Source organism: Trachypithecus francoisi, unplaced genomic scaffold, assembly GCF_009764315.1.
Source record: "Trachypithecus francoisi isolate TF-2019V2 unplaced genomic scaffold, Tfra_2.0 Lachesis_group14, whole genome shotgun sequence".
Classification (NCBI taxonomy): Eukaryota; Metazoa; Chordata; class Mammalia; order Primates; family Cercopithecidae; genus Trachypithecus; species Trachypithecus francoisi.
This window is the reverse complement of record NW_022681459.1, coordinates 26,587,240-26,608,487: the sequence shown is the minus strand read 5'-3', so window position 1 is coordinate 26,608,487 and position 21,248 is coordinate 26,587,240. Positions and strand designations below refer to the sequence as shown.

The 21,248-nt window shown below is 48.2% G+C and overlaps 1 protein-coding gene across 1 annotated transcript; it reads right to left on the bottom strand.

The window, feature by feature from the left end:
* Positions 1-485: 485 nt before the first annotated feature.
* On the bottom strand, positions 486-17,463 carry LOC117095797 (tail-anchored protein insertion receptor WRB-like). Its single transcript, XM_033232509.1, is given in 6 exon segments — positions 486-1,507; positions 4,777-4,891; positions 6,225-6,292; positions 7,815-7,856; positions 7,859-7,979; positions 17,271-17,463. Coding segments are annotated over 6 exon segments (522 nt in total). The 5' UTR covers positions 17,373-17,463; the 3' UTR covers positions 486-1,433.
* Positions 17,464-21,248: the final 3,785 nt, after the last annotated feature.

The window sequence follows — 21,248 nt, the reverse complement described above, 5'->3', positions numbered from 1 at the left end:
GGGCACGCTCTACGTGGCCGGGGCACTGTTGACTGTTCGCCATCATTTCTGCCTGCAGCTCACTAAACCGCGAGTGAGGCACGTGCTCCCTTGGTGCTACATTTGGTGTGAGGGACTAGTCCCTGCAGCTTCCGTGTGCTGCTCTCATCTCCTCCTCAGTTGGCTTCTCATTCTTTGTGGGAAAAATGTATCCCGTGTGGTGATGGACACTGGAAGCTGGTGTCCAGGTCCTCCTCGACGCTGTGGCTGTGTTCCCTGCTCTCTGTCCTTTCTTAAAGCCAAGTAAACTTGGTGCTGGGTAAGCCTGCAGTGTACGTGTGTTTGAGTAAGTGGAACCCAAAAGCCGCTCTGGTGGTCTTCAGCATGACAATAAACGAAAGGAACACAGCACTTTGTCTTTTCATAGTCCAATCAGCTAAAAGAACGACAAGCTACTTATTAGATCATTAGGAAACAAAAGAATACAAATATGAACTTGCAGAAACTAGTGAGAGAATTCAGCTTTACTGTGATACGGTTACTCACTTAACAGCTGCTTGTCAGTTGCGGGTGGCTCACAGCAAACAAGTAGCTGTAAGGCAGGAAGTTACACAAGCACTTGCAAAGATTTTAATTAGAAAAAGTGTTTGAAGAAAAATTTAGCAGAATTAGATTTTGTGGGCCACGCAGGTTATTGGTTCAGATTAATTTAATCAGGCCGTATAAGGTTTCTGTGTTCCATTCTAAAGAGCATAAATATTAAATGCTTATAAAACACACTTCATTCAAAAGGCTTTAAACACAAAACACAATTTGAGCACAAAACAATGCATTATGGTCTTGTGGATACATTTACAAAACACTGTAATGAAAAATTAACAGCCTCAAGTAAGTAGATACTACTACACAATGCTGCCTCAACAGATGACGTTTTAAACCAAGGAAGAAAAAGCCCCAGTAATGCCAATTAGTGTTGTTCTTTTAGTTGTACTGAATGTGATTAAAGAAGAACTTTTTGAATTCTTAGTAGTGGTATTAAAATTAAGTTACTTTCTAAATTGGATTAAAAACAGCACTAAGTCTTCAAAGAACTTAAAGTTGCTGGAAAATTTTGACTTTCCAGCTGGCAATATGACCAAAATACACAAGAGGGCAAATCACAAGTGATGGCACGGAGATGTCCCTAAACATTTCACATTTCGTACAGATCTAGGACGGTGTTCACTGGTACACACGTGTCATAAACTGGACTTTCTTGGCTCAATGACAGGTGTAGAAAATCATGATTCTTATAAGAATCTCTCATAAAGTCCAAGAACAAACATATTCAACAAAAAAAAATCGAAACTGTGCACATTTGTTTCTTAAAAAAACAAAACAGTGTAAATCAGATTTTTAACCTAATAAGAGAAAATCCATTTTTAAAAGTTTCATAGCTGTATCCATCTTCCTATTCAGCTGAATGGATGAAGCACAAGAGCCACAACTTTGTTACAGACTAAAATCCAACAGGTAATTCCAACACCACCTGAAAATAAAGAAATTCACCATGAGAGAGCGCCCCAGCAGTGCTGCCCACATCTGTCTCTGCTGTCCTTAACTCACAGCAAAGAGAGTATTTCCACTCTTTTTGAGCAGTGCTAGGCTGAGGCGAAGTTTATGTTTCAGAGGTTCAAATTTGTCACTTTATTTATTTATTTATTTATTTTTGAGACAGTCTCGCTCTCTCCCTTAGACTGGAGTGCAATGGTGCGATCTCAGCTCACTGCACCTCTGTCTCCCGGGCTCAAGTTATTCTCCTGCCTCAGCCTCCCGAGTAGCTGGGATTACAGGTGTGCACCACCACACTCGGTTAATTTTGTATTTTTAGTAGAGACAGGGTTTCACCATGTGGGTCAGGCTGGTCTCGAACTCCTGACCTCAGATGATCCGCCCGCCTCCCAAAGTGCTGGGATTACAGGCATGAGCCACCGTGCCCGGCCCGAATTTGTCACTTTCTATAGAGTCACAGGGCTGCATTCTTTACTAAGCAGGAATTGCAGTGAACAGTGGACCCTGGGCTGAATTTCCCTTTCCTGCCAGAGAAATGTGCGTTACTATTCATGGTATTACTAGATTCCAAAACCAAACCTGTAAGATTTTAACTTTTCCTTTCTCTGAAAGCATCATAAACAAAGCAATGTCTACCTATGCCTTTCTTGCCCCACCAATAATGGAGAGGCACACACATCCCCCTGTCCAGGAAGCCAGGCTGCAAGAGTAGCCCATGGCCCGGCTGGAGGCACGGAAGGGTGGCTGGATGCTTCTCTGGCCCGCAGCGCAGAGCTCCTGGCCTAGGCCCGGCTGTGTCAAACCAAGGAGAGGGGAAGGAAAGGGTGGAGAACGGGACAGGAGTGGTAGCTAAAGTGGGAGTCTTTGAAACAGCCATTCCCAGCCAGGCACAGTGGCTCACGCCTGTAATCCCAGCACTTTGGGAGGATAAGGCGGGTGAATCACCTGAGGTCAGGAGTTCAAGATCAGCCTGGCCAACATGGTGAAACCTTGTCTCTACTAAAACTACAAAAATTAGTCAGGCGTCGTGGTGGGCACCTGTAATCCCAGCTACCAGGGAGGCTGAGGCAGGAGAACCACTTGAAATCAGGGAGGCGGAGGTTGCAGTGAGCTGAGATCACGCCACTGCACTCCAGCCTGGGCAACAGAGTGAGACTCTGTCTTAAAAAAAAAAAAAAAAAGAAATAGTCATTCCTTTTGATACAGTATTCACCTCTATCATAATCACAAATCACAACCAAAAACCAGCAAGGATGTGTGCTGCAGCATTATCTTTAACAGCAAAAAATCAGGACCCAAATAAATACCCTTCCTCAGGAAAATTTGCAGATGAGAGATCTAAATGAAGAACAGCTACTGCAAATTCCTTAATGAAGAAATTTGCCGGGCAAGGTGACTCACGCCTATAATCCCAGCACTCTGAGAAGCTGAGGAGAGAGGATTGCTTGATGCCAGGAGTTTGGGATCAACCTAAGCAACAAAGCAAGACCCCATCTCTATAAAAAACTTTTTTTTTAAATTAGCTGGGCATGGTGGTGTGCAACTGTGACCCTAACTACTCAGGAGACTAAGGTGGGAGGATCACTTGAGCCAAGGAGTTCGAGGCTGTAGTGAGCTAGGAGAGTGCCACTGCCAGCCTGGGCAACACAGCAAGACCCTGCTTCAAAAAAAAAAGAAAAGAAAAGAAAAGAAATTTACTGATATGCTGCTATGGTCTGAATGTTTGTATCCCCCTGAAATTCATCTGTTAACATGCTACCCCCCACAGTGATGGCATTAAGAGTTGGGGCCTTCTGGGAGGTGATTAAGTCACAAAGGCAGAGTCCTTGTGAATGGGATTAGTGCATTCACAAAAGAGGCCTACAGGAGCTCGTCCTTCCACCATGCAAGGCCACAGTGAGAAGACATTATCCATGAACAGGAAAATGGGCCATCATCAGACATCAAATCTGCCAGCACCTCATCTTGGACTCCCCAGCCTCCGGGACAGTGAGAAATACATTTCTGTTGTTTATGAGCATCATTTCACTTAGCCCTAAAAAACTAAGACATGTGGGAACAGTCTTACACTATAAAGTAAAAAGGAGGTACAAAATGTTATGTGCCAGGTGACCTTAACTATATCAAAATAAATGGGAAAAAAAAGACAAAGAAAAAATCACAGCATTAAAAGCTAATAGGAATCTTATTTTTTATTTATTTTATTTTATTTTATTTTGAGACAGAGTCTCACTCTGTCACCCAGGCTCAGGTACAGTGGCATGATCTCAGCTCACTGCAACCTCCCCTTCTCAGGTTCAAGTGATTCACACACCTCAGCCTCCCAAGTAGCTGGGATTATAGGCACGCACCACCACACCCAGCTAATTTTTTGTATTTTAGTAGAGACAGGGTTTCACCATGTTGCCCAGGCTGGTCTCAAACTCCTGGCTTAGGCAATCCACCCACCTTGGCCTCCCAAAGTGCTAGGATTACAGGTGTAAGCTAGTGCACCCGGCTGGGGTTTGTAATTAATCACTATATTTCTAGTCATTCTACAGTGACATGTACTACTTTTCATATCCAAAAAAATTATCTTCAAAAATAAAAGAATGTGGCCGGGCACAGTGGTTCATGCCTGTAATCTCAGTACTTTGGGAGGCTGAAGCGTGAGGATCACTTAAGGTCAGGAGTTTGAGACCAGCCTGGCCAACATGGTGAAACCTTGTCTCTACTAAAAATACGAAAATTAGCTGGGCATGGTGGTGCATGCCTGTAATTGCAGCTAGTTGGGAGGCTGAGGCATAAGAATTGCCTGAACCTGGGAGGCAGAGATAGCAGTGAGCCAAGATCGCACCACTGCACTCCAGCCTCGGTGACAGAGTAAGACTCTTTATCAAAAAATAAAAAATAAAAGAATAGCCAAGAGCATCAAGTGCTACAGAGAGGCCAACCACAACGGGGACTGAAAAGAGACAGAACTGTAGACCTACAGCTAGTGTTTCAATGGGGTATCAGAGTTGACGCACTGGGCATGGGTCCTGGAAACATGCCTAGGACTGAATTCTAGCTTTGCTCCTTAACATTCTGGTGACACTAGACAAGTGAAGTAACTTTTCTAGACCTCAGTTTCTTCATGGCAAGCCTCACAAAACCTGCTCACTAAATGGACAGTGAGGAGGATGTCAGGCTAACTTAATCTTCTACCACACACCTCTACATAAGCCTATCCACACTCTTCCACTGGATCTTCCAGAAAATTCTTACCTGCTACTCTAGTAGGAAAGGCTACCAGGCGATCTAGAGGGGTTATCCATTTACTCGGCACAACAGCCACAGGGACAGAATAATACTTCCAAATGAGTGAGATCATCAGCGCAGCCTGGAAAGACAGCTCTGGTGAGTGAAGCAGCCTACCGGTCACACGACCCACCGCACAGGAGCGAGGACAGGGAAATGCGAAAATAAAACCAGGAAAACTCTCCAGACTGAGCACCTCAAGCCTAGAAACCCAGTCCCCACAGACAACAGATGAGCACACACGGCCACTAATGTGCCCTGGTGAAACCTTGAATTAGAAAGTCGAATTAAAGACGAGCTCAGCAGCATGTCCGGAACACTGCCAACAAGTAGGCGAGCCTTCCTCCATGAACTGGCATGTCCCTGTTTTAGGATGAATACAATCTACACATAATTTGAATTAGCTGATAAACTAACCAAAGTCTCCCATAACACGGGCGTGCTTTTCTCACTGAGTATCTCCTTTGGGTAGCCAGACTGTACGCTAAACACACCTTATCAGTGATGAAAGCCATCCTTGAAAAAACAGGGAATTCTCCCAAGTACACCAGTGTTAGCAAGGCACGCAGAGGTGAGCCCTGGGTAAGTTTCAATGGTGGGGGATGTTTTATTTCCCTCCATCCCCCTGCAGCATTCCTTCGATTGTCATCTGTCCCCTTCCTGGCTTGAAGAGGCCACTCAGAAGAGGAGACATGAAAGAGGGTTGCTGGCCTAACTCCTTTATCTGCAGGAAACTTACCTCTTAGCAAATGACAGTGCCTCAGGATCAATTTCCTTAAATATACCCCCCCAAACTAGGCTTTTTGCAGGGTGAGCTTAAATGTTTGCCTTGGTACTAGATCACAGAGTACTGCAACTCGGATATTTATGGCAGCTGCTAAAGGTGTCTGGGCAGCACAACTGCACTCTCGGGGCAGAGCAGAGCCCAGCAACAGCTCCAGGAGAGGCTCCGTGGGTTAAGCCCCAGGCAGGAAGGCTAGAAGCCAATTTCAGTGAGAAAAGCTGGTTCTCTACCTGGAGGGTGGAGAGTGCCCATGAAGTATACCAGGTAACAAGTAAGAGCCAAATTACTGAAGATCTCAGAAAAAACCGACATCATCTATAAGCCTCTCACTTCATCCCACCTGGCCGTTCAAACCACACGGGGATGAAGGCGTGGCGGAAGCTCTCCGAGAACTTACTTCACAGTTCATCTGCCAAAAAGTCCCAAACTGTAACAACTCTCCTCAAGAGAAAGGCTTCCTTTTAGTCTGACTTACAGACCGAGAGTGTTTAGAGCTCCGTGTGGGCAGGGCCACACCACACAACAACTGAAGGTGGAACAGCCCCAACTCCCAGCCCTGGATCTGCAGGCAACACTCTGGAAGCCAAGGCCACCAACTCCAATGACCTGGCTGGCGCTCTAGCACACTTACCTGCAATACGTAGAAAGCGACACTTATCACCCATTTTATCTTGGCTAATTGAGCTGTCCGAGCTTTCACTGAAAGGAAAAACAGGATAATCAATTACGTCAGTCCTAAAAAATTAACAACATATTCAAATACACAGAAATGTTATTTTCCCGTATAATACACTTTCTGATTATAAATGGAACAATCACTCAACATATTTTAAAAATGTAAAATAGAATTTTTAAGTCACCTACCATCTCATTATGCCATTATTTAAAATAGAATCCTACTCAGATTGAGATTTGAATAGCTTTAATTTTGAAAACTCTTTTTTTGAAAACTTTTTTTTTTTTTTTTTTTTTTTTTTTTTTTTTTTTGAGGCGGAGTCTCGCTCTGTCGCCCGGACTGGAGTGCAGTGGCCAGATCTCAGCTCACTGCAAGCTCCGCCTCCCGGGTTTCCGCCATTCTCCTGCCTCAGCCTCCCGAGTAGCTGGGACTACAGGCGCCCGCCACCTCGCCCGGCTAGTTTTTGTATTTTTAGTAGAGACGGGGTTTCACCATATTAGCCAGGATGGTCTCGATCTCCTGACCTCGTGATTCGCCCGTCTCAGCCTCCCAAAGTGCTGGGATTACAGGCTTGAGCCACCGCGCCCGGCCTTTTTTTTTTTTTTTTGAGACGGAGTCTCGCTCTGTCGCCCAGGCTGGAGTGCAGTGGCCGGATCTCAGCTCACTGCAAGCTCCGCCTCCCGGGTTTACGCCATTCTCCTGCCTTAGCCTCCCAAGTAGCTGGGACTACAGGCGCCCGCCACCTCGCCCGGCTAGTTTTTTGTATTTTTTAGTAGAGACGGGGTTTCATGGTGTTAGCCAGGATGGTCTCATCTCCTGACCTCACGATCCACCAGTCTTGGCCTCCCAAAGTGCTGGGATTACAGGCTTGAGCCACTGCGCCCGGCCTTTGAAAACTCTTAAAATGACTCATGAAATCAAAGATTCTTTGTATAATAGAATTACCACTTACCAACAGGACTCAATTTTCCTCCCTATTTCCCAGTCTGCACAGTACACGAATCCCTGGTGGGAATCTAGCTTGTCCTGGGCCTGGACAAACCCCCTTTGTCTGTTTTCCTAGCCACAGAGACAGCTCTCTGACTGTGCACACACGGTGCACAGGGTTCCCCAGCACACGGGCTGCCCTAAGAAAGCACTCTTCATCACAGGAGACTGTACCCGGGAGGTGACACTCGGAAGAGGACACTGCCAGGCATTTTTCTAGAGAGTGGAACAAAAGCCTCTGACAATCCACTGTGAGACTTTTTTTCTGGGCTTCTCTCAGAAAAGTGATGAATTTAAAAATGAAAACCTACAATAAAGAGTTGGCTCTGAGGAAAATCTGAGAGGATTCTTAGATGTTTCTGTGATTAGAAAGCAAAGGTTCACCAACAAATAAGAAGAAAGTGATAATTATAACTGAGTTTCCTCCAGATAACTTAAAAGTTTCCATCAATATTCAAAACATCCGAGAAGCAAAGCGTGTATTCTACTCATCTTTACATACAGACTTCTCTATTAATCAGCTCTCACGAAGCCTTCAGGCTGCAAAGGACGCAGTACCGTGGGTTTTGAGCTTATCCGTCATCTTGTTGATCTTTCTTCCAGCCTGGCGTATCTGGCAAACTCGTCCATCATGTTGACCGTGGAGAGCTCCTGCTTCATGTCCTGGATCTCCGCTCTCATCTGTGACTCCTGCTCCGCGTCCTTCTGCAGCACCCTGGACATCTGGCAGGGCGGACAGCGGGGATCAGCATCTTCCAACACGGGCCACAGGAGGGTCTCCCAATCCCCCCCTACTTTCTGTCTATGCCTGACCACTCTGTGACCCAGCCAGTTGTGTGTTTCCCTGCAGGCTTGAACCCAAACTGGGGCCGTGAACGTTCTCAGGACTGATAGAGTGAAGGCTGTTGCTGGAGAACACTGGCAGATTCATCCTGCTGAGAAACATCTACGAACTAGCCCCACCATGACCAAGTCTTCAAACTCCCACATACACTCCAAACCCCAGCCCCCTGGTGGCAGACAGCCCTAGGCAAATGTCCCTTTCTCTCACTGGCTGTCCCAGGACGGCCGCAGCTCTTGTAAGTTCCCTTCGTGAATGCTGTGGACTCATCACCCTGGCGTTTAGTGCTTCTTTCTTTGGAATCCAAGCCGGCCCCATCTCCAGGCAGTCTGGAGCAGCCCCTTGAGGGAACTCCCCTGCCACTGCCTTTGAGGCAACTCCAGCATGGGTTTGGCCAGGCGGAACCAGTACACCCTCCTCCAACATCCTACTCCTGCCTCTGCCAACTGGGCAAGCTGCCTACTACCTACACAGCCAGCCTCTGCTGCCTTTTTCAGCGATCTTTAACCACCACCAAAAAAAAAAAAAAAAAAACCCTCATATTCAAATTGCTATTCAAACTATATTTTTCCTTTTGCTGAGACGCCCATGAATTGTTCCAATACAAATTTTTGTCTCTTTCACTATAACTAAAATTGCAATTATGAAATGAAAACCAATTTCATCACCAGAGCTGTTATTCCAGTGACAGGGAACGTGGGTCCTCTCCCCTGCCTGAAGAATTCAGTCCTAGATTAGACGGGGCAGAGCAAGGTGCAGGGGCCAGGGCAGAGTGTCAGCGCCCAAGCTCAGTGCAGAGGGCCTTCCCACAGAATGGTACCCTGGCAAGAGGCATCAGGGCCAGGCATGGTGATACAGGGGTCCCCAAGAAAGGGCAGCCTGACACGGGAGTCAGGGTCCATAGGGTGAGGGGGACGGACATACAAGACAAGAAGGAAACCTGCCAGTGTCAGAGCCCAGGTGGGGCGAGGCATGCATTCACATGGGTAACAGTTGGTGGTGGACACCAGAGATCAATTACAAAAGGGTGATCACAGAAATAAACATACTGAGGATAACGCAAGTCAGTCTTCTCACTTTCAGCAAAGACACTTAGAAAAATGCCTCAGCCTGGCGTGGTGGCTTGGCCTGCAACCCTAACACTCTGGAGGATGGGGTGGAAGGATCTCTTGTGTACAGGTGTTCAAGGCTGCAGTGAGCTGAGATCATGCCATTGGACTCCAGCCTGAGCAACAGAGTGAGACCTTGTCTCAAAAAAAAAAAAAAGAGAGAGAGAAAAGAAAAAAGGCCGGGTGCAGTGGCTCATGCCTATAATCCCAGTAGTTTGGGAGGCCAAGGCAGGTGAGTCGCTTGAGCCCAGGAGTTTGAGACCAGTCTTGGCAACACGGTGAAACTCTGTCTCTACAAAAAATATGAAAAATTAGCCAGTTTCATAACCTGGTGAAGGAAGGTAGGGAGGGAGGGAGGAAGGGACGGAGGGAGGGAGCGAGGGAGGGAGGGAGGGAGGGAGGGAGGAAGGGAGGAAGGGAGGAAGGAAGCAAGGAAGGCAGGCGTCTCGGAGAGAAGCGGAATGAATCTTGTGTTGGCTTAGAATTGGAGATCTGTGGTTTCCACAGACAGGCAGAGAAATAGACATAAACAAAGAGGCACCCTCCCCAGGTTGACCTGGCTGGTCTCTGTGAGCAGAGGGGCCCCGCATGACCTGGGGGCCCGCCTGCACCGCCCCCTGCAGGCCCCGGTTCCCGGCACCAGCCCCAGTAGTCCACTCTCCAGGGAACGGCCCCGGGCCACGGCACCGGGACGGGAGGGGTGGCTGGAGCGCAAGGGAGGAGTCGGCAGTGGCCGCCAGGTGGCGCCCGCAGATCTGCCAGGAAGGCCTAGTCCGGGGACTGCGCAGGCGCCCCAAGACCAGATTCCTTAGAGGCGCCTCGGCCACCTGCCCCAAGGGATCAGCGAACATCCCCAAATCCCAGTCCCACACCAGCGGATGAGATACAATGAGAACACAGCACTGCCTCTCAGATATCCCTGCCAAGTATCAGACATGCCAGTGGACGTCCATTCTGTGAAATCAACTGGCCTCTGATACTCACAAATGACAGCCATGAAAGTCAAGGGAAAATCGGGAAACTCCTACAGACAGAAGGAGGCTAGAGGCCGGGAAATACAAGGCACGATTCCGAACTGGGTCCTTTCCCTGTTAAGGACGTTACTGCAACACGTGGGGAACCTGAATGGGGCCTGAGGACCAGATCGTAGTAAAGTATTTCATGCCTGAGTTAGATCTCGGCTCACTACAACCTCGACTTCCTGGGCTCAGGCCATACTCCCACCTGAGCCTCCTGAGTATCTGCGACCACAGTCGTGCACCACCGCGCTCGGCTAATTTATTTTTACTTTTAGTAGACACACGGTTTCACTATGTTACCAGTGAATTCCTGAGTTCAAGCAATCCGCCCGCCTCGGCCTCCCAAAGTGCTGGGATTAAGGGCGTGAGCCACTGCGCCCGGCCCCCAAGAATCTATTGAATACCAAAGTACCTGGGAATGAGGGGGTTTGGACTGACAACTTCCAAATGGTTCAGGAAACAAAATCAGCTATCAGTGTTGACTGTAGGCATAACTTTTCTGCACATTTGTGTTTGTTTTGAAATTTTTAAAATAGATTAATAAAGATGAAATGTTATAGTGTATCTAAAGTGTGCCTGACACACACTAAGCACACAATAAATGAGATCCGCCTCTCCCCCTCCCAGCTCACAGGTCTCCTCTGCCTGCCGCACTGTAGGGACAACTCTCCAGTTAGAGCTGGGAAGCTGAGTCCGGCCAGTCACCTGAGAGGGAGTACACAAAACAATTAACTCAGGAATGGGAGGTGAGTGAAGGCACAAGAGTGAACTTGAGGAAAACTGAAGGCAGCTTTGTAAAGTTAACAAAAACAACTGATGCTTGAAAAAATAATTACATCTATTACATGTATAAGCACAATAAAAATTGTCTGAGCCAGGCGCGGTGGTTAACCCTGTAATCCCAGCACCTTGGGAGACTGAGGCAGGAAGATCGTTTGAGCCCAGGAGTTCGAGACCAGGCGAGGCAACATGGCAAGACCCAATCTCTACAAAAAAAAATTAAAAATTAGCCAGGCGTGGTGGCACAGCTGTCGGTCCCTGTGCCCCCAGCTACTTGGGAGGCTGAGGCGGGGAGGGAGGGATCGCTTGAGCCCGAAAGGTTGAGGCTGCTGTGAGTTATGATGGCACCACCACACTACAGCCTGGGCAACAGAGTGAGACCCTGTCTCTAAAAAAAAAATGTTTTAAAGCATAAATTTGCAAATATGCATCAATGTTAATCCAAGACCCACATATAAGTGTTAAAATGTTCTAGAATTATGCAGTATAAGATTTAATAAGATATGACTCTAAATGTAATAATGCAAATATTAATTTTTTGAACAAAATTAAATAGCTGATGGCATGACAACGTGCACAGCCCGTGCTCGCCCCTGCCAGCAGTAGAGCAGGCAAACCCAGGAACCACCAACTCAGGTCACCCTGAGTCCCTGAACACAGAGGACAGAGTCCTCCAACTCAGGAAGCTCCAGACCCTGAACAGCCCCAGATGCCACTCTCGGCCAGGACCCGCCGGCCAGGGCCGAGAAGCCAGCAGCTCTCCAGGCCGCCAGCCCCAGTCCTTGGCTGCGGCCCCCACGAGAGTCCCACTGGAGACCCTGCCCGCACATGCGCACTTCACCAGCGCGCTTCTGCGTCGTAGGGCTCTGAGGCAGGTCCTGTGAAGCAGAGCGTCGTCCCCCTCAACTAATACTTGAGGACCATCTCCAAGCCTGGTCCACGGCAGGGACTCACTAAGCAGCGACTGAGGAAAAGGGTGTGGGGGCGCGAGGGGGGGCGGTGCTCTAAGAAGATGACCACAGAGACAAACCCTGCAACATTCTCCTCTGGCTTCAGTCCCCTAGAGGGAAAAGGAGGTGGCCACTCTTTACAGCAGAAACTGAAGGATAATTTAGAAAATGCTGAATCTGAAAGGGCAATCGACCGGTAAGCCCAGAAGGCAACCCGCGTAGCGTCCTTTATCTGCAAAGCTAGGGTTGCAAGGAAGGGCCTCCTGGCGCCTGCGCAGTGCGTGTGGCTCCTGTGGCCCCTCAGCCCACACCAGTCCTGGGGCGCCTGCGCAGTGCGTGCCGCTCGCAAGGACCCTGAGCCAGTGCCAGTCCTGCGGCGCCTGCGCAGTGCATGCGGTTTGCATAGACTGAGCCCGCGCCACTCCTGGAGCACCTGCGCAGTGCGTGCGGTTTGCATGGACTCTTGAGCACGTGCCAGTACTGGGGCACCTGCGCAGTGCGTGCGGCTTGCATGGACTCTGACCCTGCGCCAGTCCTGGGACGCCTGCACAGTCGTGTCGTTCGCATAGACCCACAGCCCCCGCCAGTCCTGGGATACCTACGCAGTGCACCTCCCCTGCACCTGCAGAGCTGCAGAGCCGGCGCTCATCAAAGGCGTCTTTGTTGCCCTCCTGTAGCTGAATAAAGTCCCGGACCACCTACTGAATGAACTATGCGTCCGTGACCAGCTTGAAGAGGAGGTAGAGATCCCCGGGAAAATTCCAACCACGCCAACGCCAGAGACTTGGTGTCCTTACCAGGCATCCCACCCCCACAGCAGCGGGCAGCTGAGATGGCCTCCCAGGACCTTACTAGTCTTAACTGGCCCAAGGACTTCTGATACGTCAGACCTCCTAAGGCCTCACGTGGGGCAGGGAGCCGGGGGCGGGGGGCGGGGGGGGGGGGGGGTTGGACCAGTGTGGCCTAGACTGAGTGATGAGATCAGGGCGCTGCCTCCCCAACTTCTGCTTCAGAAACATCCCAAGGGAGGTTATAATTTAAGTACCTGACCGTGGCCCCATCCCAGAGGGCACTGTTTTCCCAATTCGACTTTCTGCTGCTTGTTATGAGTCTTTCCCACTTGAATCCTCAAATTAGAGACTGTGATGAAGTAGCCTCTGATGATGAAGGAGCAGCATTTGACCCTACTCAAGACCAGCACGTTCCTTACAGCTTCTCACAGACCGTCACCACAAACCCAGTGACCAGGCCACACATCTCCATTACCAGTTACAGGGTGGGTGTACTCTGCTGGGATAATAATTATGTTATCCTTCTGAACCTGGCTAACAACAAGTGTTACAATCAAATGGAAATGGGTTTAAGAAAGCTAACTGGGTTGAGGTTAGAGAGGCCATAAGGTTGTTGTAGGAGGCAGTGCAAGATGCGGACACAGGTCCTGAGTCACAGAGCAAGGACCGGCCTCTAAAAACAAATTTTTTTATTTCGGAGGGTGGGGGGTGGGAGGGAGACGATCAGGAAAATTAATGAATGAGTACTAGGCTTAATAACTGGGTGACGAAATAATCTCTACAACAAACTCCCATGACACAAGTTTACCTATATAACAAAACTGCACACGTATCCCTGAACTTAAAAGTTAAAAAAAAAAAAAAAAAAACTGTCGGCCAGGTGTGGTGGCTCACAGCTGTAATCCCAGCACTTTGGGAGGCTGAGGCAGGTGGATCACCTGAGGTCAGGAGTTCAAGACCAGCCTGGTCAACATAGTGAAACCCCCTCTCTGCTAAAAAAAAAAAAAAAAAAAAAAAAAAAACACAAAAATTAGCTGGGCGTGGTGGCACATGCATGTAATCCCAGCTACTTGGGAGGCTAAGGCAGGAGAATCGCTTGAATCCAGGAGGCAGAGGTTGCAGTGAGCTGAGATAGCGCCATTGCACTCCGGCTTGGGCAACAGAGCGAAACTCTTGTCTCAAAAAAAAAAAAAATGTTGTCTAATAACAACAAAAGAAACTAACTCAACAACAAAAAACAACTGGATTTTAAAAGGGGGCAAAAGATTTGACTAGACATGTCTCCAAAGATTGAACAGACGGCCAAAAGCATCTGAAAAGATACTCAACATCACTAATTATTAGGGAAATGCAAATCAAAACTAAATGAGATACCACCTTCTGTCCATTAGGATAATTAGTATTTTTTTTTAAAAAAGGCCAGGTGTGGTGGCTCAGGCCTGTAATACCAGCACTTTGGGAGGCCGACCGAGGTGGGTGGATCACCTGAGGTCAGGAGTTCGAGACTGGCCTGGCCAACATGGCAAAACCCCGTCTCTACTACAAATACAAAACTTAGCCGGGCATGGTGGCACACACCTGTAATCTCAGCTACTTGGAAGGCTGAGACAGAAGAATTGCTTGAACCCAGGAGGTGGAGGTTGCAGTGAGCCAAGATTGAGCCACTGCACTCCAGCCTGGATGACAGAGAGAGACTCCCTCTCAAAAAAATAAAAGTAAGCTGGGTGCAGTGGCTCAGGCCTGTAATCCCAGCACTTTGGGAGGCCAAGGCGGGCGGATCACTGGAGGTCAGGAGTTCAAGACCAGCCTGGCCAACATGGTGAAACCTCATCTCTACTAAAAATACAAAAATGAGCCAGGCGTGGTGGTGGGCACCTGTAATCCCAGCTACTTGGGAAGCTGAGGCAGGAGAATCTCTTGAACCTGAAGGGCAGAGGTTGCACTGAGCCGAGATTGCACCATTGCACTCCAGCCTGGGTGACAAGAGCAAGACTCTGTCTCAAAAAAATAAATAAAATAAAAATAAAAATAATAAATAAGAAAACAAAACACGTGTTGAAGGATGTGGAGCAACTGGAACCCTTCTGCATCGCTTGTGGGAATGTCGAATGGTGTGGCTGCTACGGAAAACAGCATGGTGGTTTCTCAAAAACATTCAACATAGAATTACCATAGATCCAGGAATTCCACTTCTGGGTATATGTCCAGAAAAACTGAAAGCAGAGACTCAAAGAGGTATCTGTAAACATTTTAGCATTATCTACAATAGTCAAAAGGTAGAAACAACCCAAGTGTCCATAGACAGATGGATGAATAAACAAAATGTGGCCTATACATACAGTGGGATACTATTCAGCCTTAAAAGGGAAGGAAATCCCGACTCATGCTACAACATGGATGAACCTTAAGGATATTATGCTGAGTGAAAAGAAGCCAGTCACAAAAGGAAAAATATTGTCTGATTCCACTTATATGACATAGGTCCCAAGAGTAGTCAAATTCACAGAGACAGAAAGTACAATGGAGATTGCCAGGGAGAGGCAGGAATGGAGAGTTGTTTAATGGGTGAGAGAGTTTCAGTCAGAGGAGATAAAAAGGTTGTGATATAGGGCCGGGCATGGTGGCACATGCCTGTAATACTAGAACTTTGGGAGGCCAAGGAGGGCAGATGACTTGAGGTCAGGAGTTTGAGACTAGCCTGGGCAACATAGTGAGACCCTATCTCTACTAAAAATACAAAAATTAGCCAGGCATGGTGGCAGGTGCCTGTAATCACAGCTACTTGGGAGGCTGAGGCAGGAGAATCGCTTGAACCTGGAAGGCGGAGGCTGCAGTGAGCCAAGATCAGGCCACTGCACTCCAGCATAGGCAACAGACTGAGACTCTGTTCCAAAAAAGAAAAAAGAAAAAGTTCTGGGAGCGGGGCCAGGTGCAGTGGTTCACACCTGTAATCCCAGCACTCTGGGAGGCAAAGGTGGGCGGATGGCTTGAGGTCTGGAGTTTGAGACCAGCCTGGCCAACATGGCAAAGCTCTGTCTCTACAAAAAATACACAAAAATAGCTGGGCATGGTGGTGCATGCCTGTGGTCCCAGCTACTTGGGAGGCTGAGGTGGGAGGATCCGTTGAACCTGAGAGGCAGAGGTTGCAATGAGCTGAGATTGTGCCACTGCACAGAGCCAGACCCTGTCTTAAAAAAAATAATAAAGCTCTGGGATAACGGTTGCACAAAAATGTGAATGTACTTAATGCCACTGAACTGTACACCTAAAAATGATAAAGATGATAAATTTCATAGTATGTAGATTTTACAATTAAAAATAAGAAGATGAGCATGGGCCAGCTCATCAGGAGTCTTTTATGCAATGCTAAGGACCTGAGACATCATCTTAAAAAGACTGGACAGCATCAGGAAAGATTCTGAAGGAGACTCAGGGGTTAAAAGAGAATTCCCTATATCTCCAGGACAATGCAGACAGTAGGACAATGGAGAGAGTAAGAATAGAGTTTGCACAAAACAGGCACTCAATGAATACTGGTGGAATAAAATATACTCCACTATTACCAATTTATCTTAGGAGAGAAAAGCAAGAACTGTTTTCCAAAACAATGCTACAACGCATGCGCCCAATCTTTGAGGTCTCCGTCTGTGCCCAACACCTCCTCATTCCTGCTGTGGGCATACAGAGGGCCCTCATTCCCGGGGACAGTTCCCAAGGTACCCCCACCTCCCATGACCACACCCCACCACGCCCTGTTCAATTTGCCACCAAATCCCTATCCCTATCCCTGCTCCAACAGGCAATCAAATCTCCACCTCCAGTCACTAGGTGGATGACTTAGCGCCACTACTACATTCTCTGAGCCAGACTCCTCCGGGTGTTTGTAAAGGAGGATGGGATAATATTCCCCTCTCCCAGCAGCCGTGACACGGAGGTAATGTACTCACTACCTGGCAGAAAGAGTGCTCCCCAAGCTGGTTGCTCCCTTGGACATTGAAGGCATCACGCTGTACTGAGATTCTCTCTGCACCTGTCTCCCACCCTACCCACCCCAAGAATGTGGGCTCCTGGACGCTAAGATCCATCTCTCTGGGACCTGGAACAGCTGACTTCGCCCGCCAGGCCTCTGGGAAAACCCTGGGTGAGAGCTGCTCGAACGCCTCTAGGGACCAGGATTAACGGACACGGGTGAGGTTGGCAGCGGGGCACCAGGAACTCCCAATGTGAGGTTCGCCGCCGCCACCCACAGCGAGAAGATTCCTGCCCCGTGAAAGCGTGGCCCAGGGTTACCGGATGTCTCCCCCCACCCCCCTAGAACCCAGAAAGTCTGACTCTGGGGTAAAGCGTCGCACCTTTTAGACGCTACCAACTATCTCAAAAAAGCTTACAGACCAACCAAGACGCTACTACAGGCTGAATCTGGCCTTCAGTCGCCCAGTTGAGATCCCTGTACCTACGCCCAGACCCGGCGGGGGACTGGGGCGGCATCCCCACCGGCCCTTGGGAGGCCAGGCAGCCACTTACGAAGGATGAGAAGGACGGCAGGAGGATCCTAAGAACATTGCACCCAAACACAAAGCTGAGCACCAGCAACCACGCCCAGTGGTCGGCCGCGGCTGAGCTCATCCCGGATACTCCTGGCTGTGCTGGGTCCGCTACTGCAGCTCCATGGGGACCATGCCAGCGGAGGCGACTGCGCCTGCGCGGGTGAAGCCCTGCACGCCTGCGCACTGCGTCGCCCTCGCGGGAGGCGGGGCCGTTTTCACCACCTGCTCCAGTTGGAGCGGTTAACATGTTCCAGGTTCTTCCTGGGCCTTCGGGGATTCCGTAGCCTTCTCGCACCCGCCCCAACCCCTACTGAACCAGTTTTTCTGACATGCGTGTTTCTTTTTTTCCTTCTTTTCAAAATTGAAAACCTTCTCATAGTACCAAACTCTGGTTTCAAGTGCTAACGACTCCCTGCTTTTGTCATAATTAGTACTTTCTTTAACTTTTAATTCTAGGTAAGTTTAAGGTAAACTCTTCCATAAATAAAAAACTACTGTAATTATAGTAGCAGGTAGCTGTCGTGTTCCAAGCAGTTATGTGGAAAATGCCTTACGTTTTCGTTCCAGAACTAAACACTGTAGTAAGTCTAACCAATTTACACAATTGCATACCGGAAAAAAATAAGTTTATTAGAATGCACTGTTCACAATCATTAGTAATAGTTAATAAAGTAACCTGAATCTAGGTGAAGATCAGGTTTTGCCGCAAAAGAATCCCAAATCTAATGTATGCATAGTGGGCAGGGCGCGGTGGCTCACGCCAGTGATCCCAGCATTTTGGGAGGCCGAGGCGGGCGGGTCACGAGGTCAAGAGATGGAAACCAGCCTGGCCAACATGGTGAAACCCCGTCTCTACGATACAAAAATTAGCTGGGCGTGGTGGCGCGCGCCTGTAGTCCCAGCTACTCGGAAGGCTGAGGCAGGAGAATCGCTTGAACCCGGGAGGCGGAGGTTGCAGTGAGGCAAGATCGCGCCACTGCACTCCAGCTCTGGCGACAGAGCGGGACTCCGTCTCAAAAAAAAAAAAAAAAAAAGTATCCATAGTGGATAAAGCAAGACATGTTCAGCTGTCTCTTCTGCCATGCTGCCATGGCTGGTTTCTGAGGACTAATTCCTAATCAAAATGATGCAAGATTGCGGGTACACTGGCTCATGCCTGTAATCCCAGCACTTTGGGAGATCCAAGCAAGGTGGATCACAGGCCCAGGAGTTCGAAACCAGTCTAGGTAACAGTGCGACCCCATCTTTACAGTAAAATATAAAAATTAGCCGGGCATTGTGGCACGTGCCTGTGGCCCCAGCTACTAGGGAGGCTGAGATGAGAGGATCGCCTGAGCCCAGGAGGTCGAGGCCGCAGTGAACTGTGATCACACCACAGTGCTCCAGCGTGGGCGACAGAGTACAACTCTGGCTCATTATTATGAACCAATTAAAATAATTATGCGGCTGGGTGCAGTGACTCAAGCCTGTAATCCCAGCACTTTGGGAGGCCGAGGCAGGTGGATCACCTAAGATCAGGAGTTCGACACCAGCCTGACCAATATGGCAAAACCCTGTCTCTACTAAAAATACAAAAATTAGCTGGGTGTGGTGGCGGGCACCTGTAGTCCCAGCTACTCAGGAGGCCAAGGCAGGAGAATCGCTTTAACCTGGGAGGCGGAGGTTGGCTGAGATCATGCCACTGCACTCCAACCTGGGCGACAAGAGTAAAACTCTGTCTTAAAAAAAAAAAAAATTATGCAAGAGGCTGTGGTTCTACAAATTTCTGTTTCAAGAAAACATGTGAAACAAAGCTATTCTGTAGGGATAGAGTGAATCCTTTCCCTGAAAGGACTTCTTGGTTAATAAGAGACTTCTGAACTGACCAAAACAAAGAGCAGGAGCCTGGCTCTCCTCCATAGCCTTCCCTTCCACCTGGATGGACCACGCAGTGTGGCAGCTGGGCTCCTAGCTCCTCTCTCACTGGAGATTGAGATGGATTTAGAAGGAGAAACTGCCTCTTGAAAAGTGATGACAGGCCAAGCACAGTGGTTCATGTCTGTAATCCCAGCATTTTGGGAGGCCAAGGTGGGTAGATAACCTGAGGTCAAGAGTTCGAAACCAGCCTGACCAACATGGTGAAAACCCACCTCTCCTAAAAGTACAAAAATTAGTTGGGAGTGGTGGCGCATGGCACATGCCTGTAATCCTAGCTACTCAAGAGGCTGAGGCAGGAGAATCACTTGAACCCGGGAGGCGGAGGTTGCAGTGAGCCCACGTCACGCCATTGCACTCCAGCCTGGGCAACAGAGAGACTCCATCTCAAAAACAAACAAGAAAAACAAAAGTGACGCCAGCCCCAACCCCACTAGACCCCTTTCATCCGCCCCCAGTCTCTGCCTCTGGCTAAAGAGAGGCTCACCACTACACCCCACTGTCACATATCTTCAGGAAAAGGATTACCTAATTCCTGGACAGTCGAGAACGCCTAACCAAAAAAACAAAAACCCTGGAGCATGTCCTCAACTTTGCAGCAGTGGTGGGGGAGGAGCAGCAGCACCCGGGCTTCACAGGCAACCCAGTCTGAAGAACTCAACCCTCTCCTGTTTGCTTCCTGTGAGAAGCTCCTCACAAAAGCACCAACAATGGAAGGCTGAGACCTTCTTCCAACACATGGAAAGCAATGTGAGAGCCAGGGTGTTTCAGCATGAGTCAATCTACATCTAGTACAGGTTAAGATAATAAACAAAGCTCCTAACAAGAAGACTGTTCATTTTTTAATGTTGCTGTAACATATTACCATGAGCTTGGTAACTTAAGATAACCCAACTTTATGATCTCACAGTTCTGAGAGAAAGATTCCTGAAATGGGTCTTACTGGGCTAAAAATAAAAGCAAAGCTGTATTCCTTCTGGTAGCTCCACGGGAGGATTCATTTCTTTGCTTTTCCCAGCTTCTAGAGGCTGCCTGCATTCCTGGTTCTGCGTCCCTCTTCCTTGTCAAATCCAGCAGGCACAGTTCTCTGACTCCTGCTTCCATGATCACATCTTCCCTGGCTCTCCTGTTTCCCTCTTTCACCCGAGAAGAATCTTTGTGATTACATTGGATCCATGTGGCTACACCAAAATAATCTCTCCATTTAAAATTGTTAACTTAATTACATCTGCAAAGTCCATTTGCCACAAAAAGTAACATGTTCATATGTGCTGGGGATTAGGTCATGGCCATGGTGAGGGGACATTATTCTGCCTACTGTAAATACCATAATCATTTGTGAAAATGAACCAAGATGGCAGCAAGAGAAACTCCACAGAGAAGCCTATTGTTCGTTTATTAATGAACATGGTGTTGGTTGCCAGAGGAAAACCATAAGCTTCCAAGCACCGCTGGAGAAATAACATCAGTTGCTTCCAATCAATCAGTGTTAGATGAATCCAGGCACATGCCCCACCTCAGCCTGACCTGAGAATAGGGTCATTGGGACATATGTCAGAGGCTCAGGAGTCCCTAAAAAATTTTCAAATAGAGTTTCTTTTTAAAATGTCTGAACACCTTTTATTGCACATAAAATCTACCTTAAAGTGGACAAGATGGGAACCAAACATTGAAATCTGTGAATTGAATAAATCCAGTGAATAGTGTTGGTTTCAGCCAGAAATCAGTATAAATCATGAAAATAAGTGGATTTTAAATTCCTGTTCAAGGCTGGACATGGTAGCTCATGCCTGTAATCTCAATAGTTTGAGAGAGTTTTGAACACAGGAGTTCCAAACCACACTGAGCAACATAGCAAGACTTCGTCTCTACAGTCAATCAGTCAATCAATTCCTGGTCAATGTGATATGCGTATTCAACTCTTAAACCCCAACAGAAATGATGACCTAGAAATGGGTGCCAGCCGGGGGCGGTGGCTCACACCTATTATCCCAGCACTTTGGGAGGCCGAGGTGGGTGAATCACCTGAGGTTGGTGGTTC